The sequence below is a fragment of the Schistocerca nitens genome, chromosome 7 (assembly GCF_023898315.1).
Source record: "Schistocerca nitens isolate TAMUIC-IGC-003100 chromosome 7, iqSchNite1.1, whole genome shotgun sequence".
NCBI classification, from domain to species: Eukaryota; Metazoa; Arthropoda; class Insecta; order Orthoptera; family Acrididae; genus Schistocerca; species Schistocerca nitens.
The window spans coordinates 614,440,728-614,458,696 of record NC_064620.1 but is presented as its reverse complement, the minus strand read 5'-3'; the positions used below and the strand labels follow the sequence as shown (position 1 = coordinate 614,458,696).

General features: G+C 42.6%; 1 protein-coding gene across 5 annotated transcripts in view; it reads left to right on the top strand.

Annotated features, from left to right (window-relative positions):
• The window catches only part of LOC126194812 (gastrula zinc finger protein XlCGF17.1-like), a 118,107-nt gene that overhangs the window by 76,999 nt on the left and 23,139 nt on the right, over nucleotides 1-17,969 (top strand). For 3 of the 5 annotated variants that reach the window (XM_049933129.1, XM_049933130.1, XM_049933131.1), the window contains exon 5: nucleotides 3,894-3,974. The exons of the other annotated variants lie outside the window; for them this stretch is intronic. In XM_049933129.1, coding sequence (XP_049789086.1) covers nucleotides 3,894-3,974 — 81 coding nt within the window. The remainder of the gene's footprint in view (nucleotides 1-3,893; nucleotides 3,975-17,969) is intronic. 5 annotated transcript variants of the gene reach the window in all.

Sequence of the window (17,969 nt, the reverse complement as noted above, 5' to 3'; positions counted from 1 at the left end):
GGTGAAGACTAGCTGCGCTCGACTCTATAAGCTGTCAGCTGGCAGTAGAGTGCACTATGGAGAGACTGGGTGCGCATCCAAGACTGGAGATCTCTGCCAGTGGTAGCGTCTTGCAAATTCCATGGCACACCATACAACTATGCGCCTGGACCACAGGTGTGGATCATTTTGCAGGTCACTATGAGGCAGTTAATTAGATTAAATAAATATTGAGGGTGCAGTCACTGACCTGCCAATAAGTGAGTGGTGGGTAATACATAAGTAGGGATTCCATTCATTCTGATTTTTTTTAGGACAGTCCTGATTTTTAACAAAATGTCTCAAAGTCCTCGAATCCTCTTTGGAGATGACAAAATGTCCTGGATTTTCATATTTCACAGTGTGACTTTTTTTCCTTTCTAAATTAATCACCTTCACAATGGTTTGTTCACCTGAAGTTTTGGAACATAGACATTAGACTTCATTTGTATGAAAAAACTAAACTGTATTTGAGATTCGTTATTGTATACTGATTCATTCAGAAACTTGATAATACTACAGTCTTCTTAACAATTGCATATTTTCTACCTGTGGCGTGTTTTTCTGTTGTATGGTAGCTTAATATTTTCAGTACTTGCAGCAGTGATTTCGATAACCTTTATCTAAATATTGTCTATGTTAATAATTGGAAACACTCAAGTACAAACTAAAGATTAAAATGTTGCAAGAATTGCCCTTTATTAAAAGACCGGGAGAGAATGCTGAGTGTACAGTTGGTGGTGCGAAATTTAGGATTTCACATGGAGGACACACTGACATTGTTACTCACATGAAGTACAAAAAAACATAAAGCCGCTCTTCAAGTTGAATCTTAAAGATAAAAAATTGACAACTACGTATTGATGAAGATAGTTTCAGACATGGATAAGCACCTTTCAGTGCAAGAAGCCACATTTGCATACTACACAGTGCTGCACACCGGGGTACGGCATATCTACAGTGACAAAACTCCCTTGCTCCGTATGCTGAGGGTCTCACCAAGGCCTTCACAGACAGGCGCTATCCCCCAGACCTAGTTTGCAAACAGATCTCCTGTGCCACTTCTCCTCACAACCCCAAGCCTCCCACCACCCCAAAAACCATCCATAAGGGAGTGTCCGCTTTGTCATCTGGTACCATCCTGGATTGGAACAACTCAACCAAATCCTTCGCCAGAGCTTTGATTACCTATCGCTGTGCCTGAAACGGGGGACATCCTACCCGAGATCCTTTCCACCCCTCCTAAAGTGGTGTTCCGTTGCCCACCCAACCTCCACAACATCCTAGTCCGTCCGAACGCCACTCCCAATCCCAACTCCCTTTCCAGTCCTGTCACAGGTTTATCCTATCTCATCAGGGAGCGGCCCACTTGTGAAAGCGGCCATGTCGTTTACCAGCTATGCTGCAATCGTTGCACAGCTTTTTGTATTGGTACAACTACCAACCAGGTGTCCACCAGGATGAACCGCCACCACCAAACTGTGACTAAGAGCGAAGTAGACCATCCTGTGGCACAACATGCATCTGAACAGAACACACTTGATTTCAATGTCTGCTTCACACTGAGCCATCTGGAACCTTCCCTTCACCACCAGCTTTTCTGAACTGCGCAGATGGGAATTATCCTTATGACACATTCTCTGCTCTTGTAATGATCCTGGGCCCAACCTGTAGTAACACACCATCCACCCAACAGTTTCCACCTTCTCTCTCCTATCATCTCCTCCCCATTCTCATCTCCCAACCTATTTATCTGCAGCCCTCTGCCAACGCATCCGCACACTTTCCCCATTCCTCTCCTTTTTTGTTCCTCCCCCCCCCCCCATCCCCCCCCACCCCACCTCCCTGCCCCACAACCTCCTGATGCTGCACCTGCTGGTAGTCTAGTTCCTGCACACTCCACCGGACAGCGTTCGTCTCTCTCCCCACCCATATACTACCATCCCTTCCTGTTCCCCTTCCCCACTCCCTCTATATTGCTGCATGCATCCCAAGTGATGTTGCATTCCGGCCGGAATCCGGCTGGAGTTGGCAGTTGTGTGCGCATGAGAAGTGCTTCCTTGCTTGCTTTTTGTGTGTGTGTGTGTGTGTGTGTGTGTGTGTGTGTGTGTGTGTGTGTGTGTGTGTGTCTTTACTGATGAAGGCCGAAAGCTATATGTGAGTGTATTTTAATCATGCCTGTCTGGAGCTTGACATGTCCTCTTTATGGTAAGTAGCAATGTATCTTTTCCTTCATTATTGATATTCCTACCTGGAGTTTCCATTGTTTGATCAACTTAGTCTGATCATATGCTCCCATGGAACAAAAATAAATAAATAAATAAAATTTAAATAAAATAAATAAATAAAAGCTGAATTGATTAATTCATGGTGAAAGACAAGATTTGAATGTCCACAACTTGGCTCAGAGAATAAACAGTTGCACTGCATAGTTGCAGAATCCAGTTATAAAACAGAGAATAAAAATATTGGTGTAGATTTTCAAAGAATGAATATTACAAATATAAGTATGTGCAATACAATTTTGATATTGATCAAAACATGTTTTACGTGGCTTTAGCACCATGGAAAATAAACAAAAATACTGAGTTGTCCCTAGCTGGTTTTGTTAAAATGCTTAAAAAATCTTCAGGACTTTTAAAAGAGATTATGATGGAGAGATCTTACAAGTAAATCATCGTTGCTTGAGCAGGTGGAGGAAAAACAATAAATAACCACAGTATTTGTTGTGCCTTATATTCACGCAGGGTGAACAAAAATGGTTGAAATAAAACTCTTAAACATAGTTCCCTTATGAAAATTTGTATCCATGCTACATTTCTTAACATGGTGATGTTCTTTTAATTTGTGCAGTTGATAGTATAAATTGTGTCAGCTTACTCACAAAGAAATATTTATTTGTACTCATTTACACACTAAAGATATTGATTCTGCTGAACACTTGTGTTTCTTGCAAAATCTGTCTGATTATGGAGTGCTGAAATATAGCATTGAGAATGTACTACTACTACTACTACTACTACTACTACTTCATCTACATCTATTGTCAGATTAATGAGAAATTTGTCTTTAGATCAACCGGAATGGATTCCAAAATTTATTTACTTGCTGGGACAGTCTTATTGTTATTACTAAAGTGAAATTTAGAAATAGCATAGTCATTTTCTGAGATATTTTCCCACATTGTGAAGAGATTCACACAACAAACAAATCTGATCCAAAGTACCAAAAAAGAGAAGGAAAAAAGAGTGAAATCACACCTGATTGTGTACAGAGTACAGTATACAGTATCTATGAAATACAAACACATTAGCTCACTATGACAGACAGTTCAGTTCAAAAGTGGATGAATGGAGATAAGGCAAGCAGATTCCTGGCAATAATGTAACCCATCAACCATGATTATCAGCAACAATTTCCAGTTATAAAAGGTACAGTTCCATCAATTAAAAATGTTTGTCAGTTTTTACTTTCATTATGTTGCTATTGCTGCTAGTTCATACAACTTTTTTATGTTTAAAGAATGTGAAAATAACATTAGAATTTTAAACTTCAGATGAAATTGCTAGTCATATTAATTCTGATAGAATTAATAGTTGCATTCTGTGTAACAATGCTTGCCAAATCAGAAACCTGTGGATTGTGTATATTGATCTTCATCCAGTGTTAATGGTTCTTTCTATTTATAGTGGACAACATTAATTTGTCAGTGCATTATTTTTTCTGATGACAAACAAATTACTAGTTGCTACTGCCATATATGTTTCTTTCATTTTTTTTATTTTTAGTATACTTAAATCAGTAGGAAAATTCAGCATTAATAAATCTGTCACAGTTTTAGATTTTCTTTAATTCACTATTTGTACTTACAACAGGTTTGCTCAGTTGTTTTTCATGACAGCGAGGAACATAGCCAACAACACATTAAAGACGAAGAAGAAGCAGAAGGAGAAGAAGTAAGTGATACTCCATTATCAAAAGTTAAAACAATTTCGTTTCATAGGAAAGGAAAGCAGTTGGTGTTTTAGCTTGTTGCAGCTGTTAGCTAAGAAGTCCAAAGCCAACTTGCGATCAAATAAATAATATTTTCAGAACATTAGGAAAGTCTTTCTTTTTAATGATTATATTATTGTCATGTTCTGTCAAGCACTGATGAGGAATTCAGTTAATTTTATAATATATTTTATAATGAGCAGACAAATAATTTCACTGGTACAGCACTTTTAAACAGTTGTAACAGTAAGAAAGTACAACAAAGGGACCACTGTTTACTTTTCCCCCCTTCCTATTCAAGATGTATACATGTTTATCAGTTCCAGTGGCTCTGTAGATCTACATTTGAGCTAGCAGTATCAAATAAATTTGACTTGTTGCCGAAGAAGGAGAAGAGCATCATCCAGCTGTAGGTCACAGTAGGGTGCTGCAGACTTCTAGCGAAGAAACTTGTGAAGGTCTGTACTGGAAGAGAGTAGGAAGAGCGTCTTGCTGCTAGGTAGTAGCCATGAGAAGAGTGTAGGCCATACGATACAGGACAAATTAGGAACATAGTACCAGAGCACAAGTATTGTAAAGCCAAGTGCTAGCCTTAGACGGTTGACAGAGGACAGAGGCAATTTGTACAAAGGTTTTGGCGACGAAGATCAGGTTATTGTAGTAGGTGGAACAGGGAGCAGCCTGGCTGTTGTTGTTGTTGTGGTCTTCAGTCCTGAGACTAGTTTGATGCAGCTCTCCATGCTACTCTATCCTGTGCAAGCTTCTTCATCTCCCAGTACCTACTGCAACCTACATCCTTCTGAATCTGCTTAGTGTATTGATCTCTCGGTCTCCCTCTATGATTTTTACCCTCCACGCTGCCCTCCAATGCTAAATTTGTGATCCCTTGATGCCTCAAAACATGTCCTACCAACCGATCCCTTCTTCTAGTCAAGTTGGCCACAAACTTCTCTTCTCGCCAATCCTATTCAATACCTCATTAGTTACGTGATCTACCCACCTTATCTTCAGCATTCTTCTGTAGCACCACATTTCGAAAGCTTCTATTCTCTTCTTGTCCAAACTATTTATCGTCTATGTTTCACTTCCATACATGGCTACACTCCATACAAATACTTTCAGAAACGACTTCCTGACACTTAAATCTATACTCGATGTTAACAAATTTCTCTTCTTCAGAAACGATTTCCTTGCCATTGCCAGTCTACATGTTATATCCTCTCTACTTCGACCATCATCAGTTATTTTACTCCCTAAATAGCAAAACTCCTTTACTACTTTAAGTGTCTCATTTCCTAATCTAATCCCCTCAGCATCACCCGATTTAATTTGACTACATTCCATTATCCTCGTTTTGCTTTTATTGATGTTCATCTTATATCCTCCTTTCAAGACACTGTCCATTCCGTTCAACTGCTCTTCCAAGTCCTTTGCTGTCTCTGACAGGATTACAATGTCATCGGCGAACCTCAAAGTTTTTATTTCTTCTCCATGGATTTAATACCTACTCCGAATTTTTCTTTTGTTTCCTTTACTGCTTGCTCAATATACAGATTGAATAACATCGGGGAGAGGCTACAAGCCTTTCTCACTCCTTTCCCAACCACTGCTTCCCTTTCATGCCCCTCGACTCTTATAACTGCCATCTGGTTTCTGTACAAATTGTAAATAGCTTTTCGCTCCCTGTATTTTACCCCTGCCACCTTCAGAATTTGAAAGAGAGTATTCCAGTTAACGTTGTCAAAAGCTTTCTCTAAGTCTACAAATGCTAGAAACATTTTCTTAATCTTTCTTCTAAGATAAGTCGTAAGGTTAGTATTGCCTCACGTGTTCCAACATTTCTACGGAATCCAAACTGATCTTCCCCGAGGTCCGTTTCTACCAGTTTTTCCATTCGTCTGTAAAGAATTCGTGTTAGTATTTTGCAGCTGTGACTTATTAAACTGATAGTTCGGTAATTTTCACATCTGTCAACACCTGCTTTCTTTGGGATTGGAATTATTATATTCTTCTTTAAGTCTGTGGGTATTTCGCCTGTCTCATACATCTTGCTCACCAGATGGTAGAGTTTTGTCATGACTGGCTCTCCCAAGGCCATCAGTAGTTCTAATGGAATGTTGTCTACTCCCGGGGCCTTGTTTCGACTCATGTCTTTCAGTGCTCTGTCAAACTCTTCACGCAGTATCGTATCTCCCATTTCATCTTCATCTACATCCTCTTCCATTTCCATAATATTGTCCTCAAGTACATCGCCCTTGTATAAACCCTCTATATACTCATTCCATCTTTCTGCCTTCCCTTCTTTGCTTAGAACTTCGTTGCCATCTGAGCTCTTGATATTCATACAAGTGGTTCTCTTCTCTCCAAAGGTCTCTTTAATTTTCCTGTAGGCAGTATCTATCTTACCCCTAGTGAGACAAGCCTCTACATCCTTACATTTGTCCTCTAGCCATTCCTGCTTAGCCATTTTGCACTTCCTGTCGATCTCATTTTTGAGACGTTTGTATTCCTTTTTGCCTGCTTCATTTACTGCATTTTTGTATTTTCTCCTTTCATCAATTAAATTCAATATTTCTTCTGTTACCCAAGGATTTCTATTAGCCCTCGTCTTTTTACCTACTTGATCCTCTGCTGCCTTCACTACTTCATCCCTCAGAGCTACCCATTCTTCTTCTACTGTATTTCTTTCCCCCATTCCTGTCAATTGTTCCCTTATGCTCTCCCTGAAACTCTGTACAACCTCTGGTTCTTTCAGTTTATCCAGGTCCCATCTCCTTAAATTCCCACCTTTTTGCAGTTTCTTCAGTTTCAATCTGCAGTTCATAACCAATAGATTGTGGTCAGAATCCACATCTGCCCCTGGAAATGTCTTACAATTTAAAACCTGGTTCCTAAATCTCTGTCTTACCATTATGTAATCTATCTGATACCTTTTAGTATCTCCAGGATTCTTCCAGGTATACAACCTTCTTTCATGATTCTTGAACCAAGTGTTAGCTATGATTAAGTTATGCTCTGTGCAAAATTCTACAAGGCGGCTTCCTCTTTCATTTCTTCCCCCCAATCCATATTCACCTACTATGTTTCCTTCTCTCCCTTTTCCTACTGATGAATTCCAGTCACCCATGACTATTAAATTTTCGTCTCCCTTCACTACCTGAATAATTTCTTTTATCTCGTCATACATTTCATCAATTTCTTCATCATCTGCAGAGCTAGTTGGTATATAAACTTGTACTACTGTAGTAGACATGGGCTTTGTGTCTATCTTGGCCACAATAATGCGTTCACTATGCTGTTTGTAGTAGCTAACCCGCAATCCTATTTTTTTATTCATTATTATACCTACTCCTGCATTACCCCTATTTGATTTTGTATTTATAACCCTGTAATCACCTGACCAAAAGTCTTGTTCCTCCTGCCACCGAACTTCATTAATTCCCACTATATCTAACTTTAAGTTTCCCTAACCTACCTGCCCAATTAAGGGATCTGACATTCCACGCTCCGATCCGTAGAATGCCAGTTTTCTTTCTCCTGATAACGACGTTCTCTTGAGTAGTCCCCGCCCGGAGATCCGAATGGGGTACTATTTTACCTCCGGAATATTTTACCCAAGAGGACGCCATCATCATTTAATCATACAGTAAAGCTGCATGTCCTCGTGAAAAATTACGGCTGTAGTTTCCCCTTGCTTTCAGCCGTTCGCAGTACCAGCACAGTAAGGCTGTTTTGGTTAATGTTACAAGGCCAGATCAGTCAATCATCCAGACTGTTGCCCCTGCAACTACTGAAAAAAGGCTGCTGCCCCTCTTTAGGAACCACATGTTCGTCTGGCCTCTCAACAGATACCCCTCCGTTGTGGTTGCACCTACGGTACGGCCATCTGTATCGCTGAGGCACGCAAGCCTCCCCACCAATGGCAAGGTCCATGGTTCATGGGGGTCGTGGTTCCTAGCCTGGCTAGGAACACTAATTACAGCATAAGGGGTGACCTGGATGAAATAGGAGTAGCAACTATACGTGCAAATGTGATTTTTGTGGAGGTGTACAGTGCCATGACCAGCCCTGGGTGAACACCACTGTGAGCCATGTGAACACTGAGTTGAGCAGGCTGCTGTGACTGAAGTTAAATCTCATTTGAATGCAGTGCCTGTTGCTACAATTGGGAGATGGGGAAGTACTAGACATGTCCTACACATGAATAAGAGAGGGAAAGATAGTAACAATATTTTGAAAAGGATTGTTGCTATTCTGCCAGTGTTTTTGTTGTGCCTGTTTGCGACAGCATTTCTGCCATATGATGAGTAGCAGTGATCCTTTTCATAATATTGTTACATTCCATCCTGGATTTTCCATTGACAGAGGGAAAGATAGGTTGGCTGAGCTTCTTGCTAATAATATACATGGGGGCCAGCATCACACATAGCAATATCCCTGTGGTTACTGGTGTCAGAGGGGCACGTTTATGTGAGAATCAGGATTCAGCTATCCTGTTGTAAAAGAAATAGAAATAACTAGAAGAGCCCCAGAAATTCTTAAAAGTGTACAGAAAAGGAAGGTTGGCTTATTTCATCAAAATATTAGAGAATTGAGTAAGAAGGTAGAAGACCTTCTCTGTTTGAAAAATTTTGAGCGCTCTGGAAAGATAAGTGTCCTGTGCCTGTCTGAGCACCATATAACCACAGGGTTAGATAAGTTACATATAAAAAATTACACTATAGTAGCTTACTCGTGCAGAACTAATATGGGAAAAGGAGGAGTTGTTACATATATTAAGACAGAACACAAGTTCAAAAACGAGACAAGTAGTTTTTTTTCTTTTTTTTCTGATCAGCTTATAGAAATGTGTGCTTGTGAATTAGTACTGAAAAATAGTTCACTTTTAATTGTAACTGTATGTAGATCACGATTTGGGAAATTATGAACTGTTTACGAACAATCCGGGTTCCTTACTGTCAGACAGCAGCAAGCAGTTAATAGTCTATGGTGACATTTTCTAATGGATTCTGATAGGAAAAATGATCTGGAAACCTTATTTGTGTGCTACATAGGACACTAATTGATAATGTTTTCTTTGGTGAAGCACAAAATAAGAAAATAGCTCTTTACCCAGTAACAAAAAACTCTTTGATCATGATATACAGTTAGCTAGGATAACTAATATAGTGCCTTAAAAGATGGATACTCCTCAGTGGAAATCAGAATAATTAATGACCCCAGGACCAATGTTTTTAAGAATAGTTTCCAGTAGATGACCTGGGAAGAAATTTATAATGATCCAAATACTGACATAAAATTTAATCTAGTCTGTGATAAATTCACATCATTATTTCAAAATAGCTTTCTGCATAATCCAATCAGAAAGACACAACAGTCATTTGAAAAAACCATGGATCACTTAGAGGGATTATAGTATATTGTGAAAGGAAAAGGGAAATGTATCTTTTAGCAAGAACAAGTAGGGGTCCTACAGTAGTTGCACATCTCAAAAACTATTCAAAATTACTATGAAAAGTTATTAAAAAATTCACATAATGCCAGAAATCAGTACTTCTGACAACAGACTTAAAGCTATATGGAATTTAGTAAAACAAGAGACAGGATAACTGGCCACGGAACATGGTAACATCACTATTGAACTGAATGAAAGCATTGTAAAGGATGAGTCATAGGTAGCAAATGTATTTAATAATCATTTCTGAAATATGGCAGAAAACATAAGGATAACAGTGCAAGAGAAGAATCACAGTAGTATGTTGAAAATGTAAATCTCATAAAATTCAATCATATGAATATATCACAAACTTCTCCATCTGCAGTTAAGAAAATTATACATTCTCCCAAAAATATAAGCCCATCTGGTTTTGATAGTGTTTCCAATAGAGTAATAAAGATTTGTTCACATGTAATAAGCCCAGTCTTATCTGAAATATGTAATACTTCACTAACTCAAGGCATTTTCCCAGAGAGAATGAATTATGCTGTTGTTAAACATCACTACCTACTTGTTTCACTCCTGACATCATTTTCCAAAATTTTTGAGAAGGTGATGTATTCTATAATAATATCTCACCTTAGCAACAATAATATAGTCAGCAAATCACAGTTTGGGTTGCGGAAGAGTTGCTCTACTGAGAATGCCATGTATATGTTCAATCACCAAGCCTACAGGCATTAAATAATAAAATAGCACCAACAGGTATTTTCTGCGACCTATTCAAGGCATTTGATTGTGTGAATTACAGTATTTTCCCAGATCAATTGAAATTTGCCAACCAGTAGATAATGTCATATCTAATTAACAGAATACAGAAAGCTGCACATAGTAATTCAGCCAATATAGTTTGGGGACATAAATCAAACTGAGGAGAAATCACGAATGGGGTTCCCCAAGGCTCAATCGTAGGTCCACTGTAGTTCCTCATAGATGTAAACTGTCTTCCATCTGACATACAAAAACCATAATTAGTTCTCAATGTTGTAATCAATCCAAGCATACATATTGACCCAGAAGATATGGTAAACAAAAATAGTAAAAGTATTATTGACTGGTTTTCTGTGAGTGGTCTCACCCTCAGTTTTAAAAAGACACAACATATTCAGTTCTGCACATCTACTGATACTACACCATGATAAGTGTAACACATGGTGAGGAAATAATAAATAGGGTAGAAACTTCATAATTCTTAGGTATCCACATAGGTGAAAATTTAAATTGGAAAAAGCACATTTTGGAACTCCTAAAACTACTTAGCTCAGCTACATATGCATTGAGAATCATTGCAGATCTTGGGAAGAGACAAATCAGGAAGTTGACATATTTTGCATATTTTTATGAGTAACATCATATGAAATAATGTTCTGGATAACTCATCTTTAAGAAAGAAAGTCTTCATTGCACAAAAATGTGCTGTAAGAATACTATGTGGCGCTCACCGATGATCTTGTAGACATCTGTTTAAGGAGTTGGGCATTGTGACTATGGCTTCACAGTATATTAATTCCCTCAGGAAATTTGTTGTAAATAATTCGCTGCCGGCCAGTGTGGCCGAGCAGTTCTAGGCGCTTCAGTCTGGAACCGCGAGACCGCTATGGTCGCAGGTTCGAATCCTGCCTTGGGCATGGGTGTTTGTGATGTCCTTAGGTTAGTTAGATTTAAGTACTTCTAAGTTCTAGAGGACTGATGACCTCAGACGTTAAGTCCCATTTGAACCAAATAATTCACTACAGTGCAAAAGGAACAGTGATGTACAATGTACATAATTACAATACCAGAAGGAAAAGTGACAGTCATTACTCCACATTTAGATAGTCTTTTGCACAAAAAGGGGTGCACAATACTACAACTGAAATTTCTGATCACTTACCCAGTCTTATAAAATGTCTGACAGATAGCAAAGTAAAATCAGAAAACAAACTGAAAAAGTTTATCCATGACAACTTCTCCTATTCCGTAGATGATTTTCTATTACTGTAGTGTGTAAAAGGTGGTAGGTAGGAGTAACTGACTCACAACTGTATATCTTTTTTTTTAACGACTCGTTCCACATCATTACAATCTGTTGGGCAACATGATCCATGGAACATGAAACTAAAATTTATGTTTACCTGATATGTCTCCAGCTCTTTGTGTGCTGCAGGCGATTACTGTTGACATGACATCCAATCAGCCTCATTTATACTTTTCAACATTAATATTGGGTGCATAGCATTTCTGATGTGCAAATCATCTGGCACAGTTGGCTTGCAGTTTTGCACAGTGAAAATGCATACAATAGAGTTCAGTAGACTTCTCATGACCGCTTCTTACTGCTAGTAGAGAACATTTTGGTCATCAGACAATAATCGAACAACGTGCTAGTGTCATTCCAGAAGACAATATTTTCAAGTTTCGTTCACTTATTTTGTACCTGAACGTACAGTGGAATCCCTTCAGAGCATTATATCAACTGATCTTTAACTGTTTTCCCCCTGTGGGTCTGGGGTTTAGAATAGGCCCAAGTTATTCCTGCCTGTTGTAAGAGGTGAATAAAGGGAGTTTCACACGTTCCAGCCTTTGTGTGATGGTCCCCGTAGGGGAGATAATTGGGGAAGGGCCTCGTACATGCCGCGTAGTGTCCATCATGTGCTGAGACCTCTCACATCCTTCATTGACGTGGATCTGCACCTCCGCTCATTCCCCAGCTGTGGGGCGGTCACCCTTCTGCAAGCGTTTTCCTCCATCCTCTGTGAAATATTGCTTTCTGCACTGTTGACATTAATGGACTTACTAGCTCGTTTGCACCTGATATCCAGCACGGTAGCCAGTCCGTTGTGGTGGAGCTGCCTTGTACCCTGTTGATTGTAGCCCTCTGACCACACAGGGCTTGCTGTGCTGATGTGTGCACCATTAACTCCCCACATATGCCAAGGAGTAGATGCCCGTCACCCTGGGGCATCGGGACTCCCGGCAATGGCCTTTGCTGCGGCTGGGTGGCGCCCATGGGCAGGGCCCCTGGTCGGAGTGGGTGGCATCAGGGTGGATGACATGCCATGAAGCATAGTACGTCATCTCTTGCTGGTGGTCCAACACCAGCAGTCTCTAAGCAGTCAAGATCTAACTTCAGTACTAATAAATATGACACCAAATCGTTCGCCCCCACTCTCCCCCTCCCCCCTCCCCCTCCCAGCCACACCATGGGAGGAACGCCAGGCTAAGGATGGCAGCGAAGCTTATTCACCCCGGTACCTCGTATGTACAAGAGTTGGTGGGGAATCTTTATTGTCAATGAAACCTCAGTTTTTTGTGGAGCAGTTAGAGGACAAGTTGGGGAGTTGGAGGGCTTGTCCAAAATGCGGTCAGGGGCAGTCTCGATCAAAACAGCATCCTCTGCCCAGTCACGGGCACTACTTGCCTGTGGCAAGCTGAGGGATGTTTCTGTTTCCATCACGCCCCATAAGAGCTTAAATATGGTCCAGGGTATCATATTTCACAGCAGCCTTCTTTAGCAGTCTGACAATGAGCTACACGCCAGTTTAGAGCATCGATGTGTCCATTTCATCCGGCGCATCCACCGGGGTCCAAGAGATAATCAGGTAGCCAATGTGCCTTCATCTTGGCCTTCAAGGGTGACACATTACCCGAGAAGGTCAAGGTGATGGTCTACCGCTGTGACTTAAAGCCATATATCCCTCCTCCGATGCAGTGCTTTAAGTGCTGGAAGTTCGGCCATGTTGGGATTGTGGACATCCTTCACATTCCAATACTCCCTGTGTCCCGCCTCCCATCTGTGTCAACTGCGGAGAGCACCATTTGCCTTGCTTGCCAGACTGCAGGATTCTCCAGAAAGAAAAAAAAAATGGAATACAAGATAAAAGACCCTGGACCGACTGACATACACCGAGGCTAAGAGAAAATTAGAGTCTACATCCTGTGCATATGACATCAGCCTATGCCACCGCTACACAACAGTTTTACCATCTTCTGTTACACCGCGTACAGTTGGCTCTCGGAGCCCTCAGACTCCACCTGCCACCTTGATGGTGGGGGGGGCATTTCCCTCCCTGTTGCTCCTGCACAACCTACTTCAGGAGCAACAACCCCCCGCCCAACCATCGGGGACATCTGTCCCCACTTCTCAGACGGAGAAGTGTAAGTCTTCCTTGGCTCCTCTCACCAGGAAAGGATCCCTGGTTCTTACCAGTGGCAAAGCTGACACCTGCCACTGGCTGAAGCAACCACAGGTAGCTGGTTGTAGGGCTTCACGGTCCTCCTCAGTCCCTGACGATGAATCGGAGAAGCTCTCCCAGCCGGACAAACCTAAGTAGCAGCGAGAGAAACCTAAAAAGAAAAAGCCCCCAAGAACCAAGACATTGCTGTGGCACCCACACCACCACTACCTACAAACTGTGTGTCTGAGGATTAGGTGGAGATTCTGGCATCCGCTGAGGACCTAGATCTCGCTGGACCCTCAGACACAATGGATGTCTATCGCACAGGTACTCATCTGGTGGCAGCAGGTGACACTGGGGCATAGACTGCCTCATTGAATGTTTCATGCCTTCCCAGTCTCATGATCACGTAATCCTCCAGTGGAACTGCGGCGATTTTTTCCACCACCTGGTTGAGCTACAGTAACTCGTAAGCTTTACATCTGCTTTCTGCATTGCCCTCCAGGTAACCTGGTTCCCAGCAATGCGGAATTCTGCCGTCCACAGCTATATGGGATATGACAGGAACCATAGCGACTATAATAGTGTGTCAGGTGGAGTTTGTGTCTATGTCCTGAACTCAGTTATAGTGAACCTGGGCCCCCTTCAAACTCCTCTTGAAGCTGTTGCTGTCAGGATAAGGATGACACAGGAAATAACTGTCTGCAATGTATATCTTCCTCCAGATGGTGCAGTACCCCTGAATGTCTTGGCTGCAAGAATTGATCAACTCCCTAAACCTTCCCTACTTTTGGGAGATTTTGATGCACATAATCTGTTGTAGGATGGCGGCATGCTTACTGGCCGAGGTAGGGAGGTCGAAAATTTACTGTCACAACCCAGCCTCTGCCTCCTAAATACAGGTGCCCCCACACGTTTCATTGTAGCACATGGCACATATTTGACCATTGATCTCTCGGTTTGCAGTCCTGGCCTTTTCCCATCTATCCACTGGAGAGCATATGACGACCTGTATTGTAGTGAGCAATTCCCCATCTTCCTGTCACTCCCCCAAGGTCATACCCATGGACACCCACCCCAATGGGCTTTAAACAAGCCAGCCTGGGAAGCCTTCACCTCTGCTGTCACCACTGAATATCCCCCACATGGTGCCATTGTTGTTGTCATTGAGCAGGTCACTACAATGATTGTTTTTGTGGCGGAAAAGACAATCCCTCGTTCTTAAGTGTACCCCCAGCAAAAGACAGTCCGTTGGAGGTAGCCGGAAGTCGCTGAGGCAATTAAAGAGCGTCGGCGAGCTCTACAGCAACAGAAGCAGCACCCTTCTCTAGAGCACCTAATAGCCTTTAAGTGGATCTGTGCCTGTGTACGCCAGCTTATAAAATGACGGAAACAGGAGTGTTGGGAGAGGTACGTGTCGACCATTGGGTGCCATACATCATCTTCCCACGTCTGGACAAAGATCAGACATCTTTTTGGGTACCCGCCACTAACTCCAATTGTGTGTTACCTACCGAAACAAAACGTGATTGCCGAGCACTTTGCTGAGCACTATGCTCGAGCCTCTGCATCGGAGAACAACCCCCCAGTCTTTCACACCCTCAAACGGCGGATGGAAATAAAAGCCCTCTCTTATTCTCTACACGCCACAGTGAACCTTATAACTCTCCATTTACAGAGTGGGAGCTCCTCAGCGCCCTTGCACATTGCCCCGACACAGCTCCAGGGCCGGATCGGATTCACAGTAAGATGATCAAACATCTCTCATCTGACTGCAAGCGACATCTCCTCGTCATCTTCCATCGGATCTGGTGCGATGGCATCTTTCCATCGCAATGGCAGGAGAGCACCATCATTCCAGTGCTCAAACCCAGTCAAAACCCGCTTGATGTGGATAGCTACCGGCCCATCAGCCTCGCCAACTTTCTTTGTAAGCTGCTGGAAAGTATGGTGTGTCAGCAGTTGGGTTGGGTCCTGGAGTCACATGGCCTACTGGCCCCATGTCAGGGCGTCTTCCACCAGGGTCGCTCTACCACTCATAATCTTGTGTCCCTCGAGTTCGCCATCCGAACAGCCTTTTCCAGACGCCAACATCTTGTTGCCGTCTTTTTGACTTTCATAAAGCATATGACATGACCTGGAGACATCATATCCTTGCCACACTGTATGAGTGGAGTCTCCAAGGCTCGCTTGTGATTTTTATCCAAAACTTCTTGTCGCTCTGTACTTTCCGTGTCCAAGTTGGTGCCTGCCCCCCGTATTCAGGAGAATGGCGTTCTGCAGGTCTCCGTATTGAGTCTCTCTCTATTTTTAGTGGCTATAAATGATATAGCAGCGGCTGTAGGACCGTCGGTCTCACCTTCTCTGTGTGTGGATGACTTCTGCATTTTGTACTGCTCCTCCAGTACTGGTGTTGCTGAGCGGCACCTACAGGGAGCCATGCACAAGGCGCAGTCATGGGCTCTAGCCCACGGCTTACAGTTTTCAGCTGTGAAGTCGTGTGTCATACATTTCTGACGGCGCCTCATTGTACATCCAGAACCAGAACTTTACCTTAACGATGAGCCACTCACCATAGTGGAGACATATCAATTCTTAGGACTGGTTTTTGGCACCTTATTGACTTGGCTACCCCACCCTGTCAGCTTAAATGGAACTGCTGGCAGCACCTCAATGCCCTCCGCTGCCTGAGCAACAGCAACAGGATTGCGGTTCGCTTATGGTCCCTTCTGTCTGAACTGGAGTCCTTCCTGTTACCACCTCTCCTCAAGGTCCATTCACATACACCTCCATGGTGACACCTAGGGTGCAGATTCTTCTGGACCTTTTGTGTGGCTCTAAGGGTTCCATTAACCCTGTGGCTCTCCGCTATCACTTCCTCTCGATTCTCAACATGTACTGGGGCCATGAAGTGAAGTGGTTTACATCGACGGCTCAATGGCTGGTGGTCATGTAGGCTTTGCTTATGTTCATTGAGGACATATTGAACAGCACTCCCTTTTAGATGGCTGCAGTGTTTTCACTGTAGGGCTGGCAGCCATATCTCATGCTCTTGAGCACATCCACTCATGCCCTAGTGAGTCATTTCTCCTGTGTACTGACTCATTGAGAAGCCTACAAGCAATTGACCAGTGCTACCCTCACCATCCTATGGTAGATTCCATTCAGGAGTCTATCTATGCCCTGGAATGGCCCAGTCGTTCAGTGGTGTTTGTGTGGACTCTAGGACAAGTTAGAATCCCAGGCAATTAATTTGCCAACAGGCTGGCCAAACAGGCTATTTGGAAACTGCTTCTGGAGATGGGCATCTCCGAAACTGATCTGCGTTCTGTCTTATGCCACAGGGTTTTTTGGCTTTGGGAGACAGAATGGGAGACTAGTATGCACAACAAACTGCATGTCATTAAGGAGACTACGAATGTGTCGAAGTCTTGCATGTGGTCCTCTTGCATGGAATCAGTTGTCCCATGCCGGCTCCGCATTGGCCACACATGGCTAACGCATTGTTACCTCCTCCGTTGCAAGGACCCACCTTGGTGTCACTGTGGCTCATAAATGACAATCATCCACCTCTTGCCAGACTGCCAACTTTTAGCCGCTCTGCAGCGGACTTTTAACTTCCCCAGCACCCTACTTTCAGTATTGGGTGACAATGCCTCAACAGCAGCTTTAGTTTTACATTTTATTTGTGAGGATGGGTTTTATGATTTGATCTGTGTTTTAGCGCATGTCCTTTGTCCCTCTGTGTCCTCCACCCTAGTGCTTTTAGGGTGGAGGTTTTAATGTGTTGCAGAATGGCTGGCTTCACCTTATTATTCTCATGGTCAGCCAGCCATGGTAATCTGCTCTGTTGTTTTGATCTCTTCTACATGTTTCTTGTGTCTCTCTGTGGTTTTCTTGTCTGATTTGGTCCATTTTAGTGTTTACTGACCTTCTGTCATTTTTGGGGTTTTCTCCTTTCTTGCCGCTGTTTTGTATGTTTCGATTATTTTACTCCCACCCTTGATTGGAATGAGGAACCGATGACCTAGCAATTTGGTCCCCCCCTCCCGCTCTTTTAAACCAACCAACCTTATCTGTTTCCCCGCAGAGGGCTCACAACTCTTTTGTGAGTACATACTTGGCTACCACAGTACCATGGGGCTCAAGCCTTTGCAGCACTGCTTCCCTTTCTGTGTTCCAATCCTATACTACCACTCTCTCTCAACCCCCCCCCCCCCTCTCACTATCCCCCCCCTTCCCCTCTGGTTTCCATCGAATGGTTTTCCTGGTGTAAACCCCACTTGGACCTGGTACATGATTTT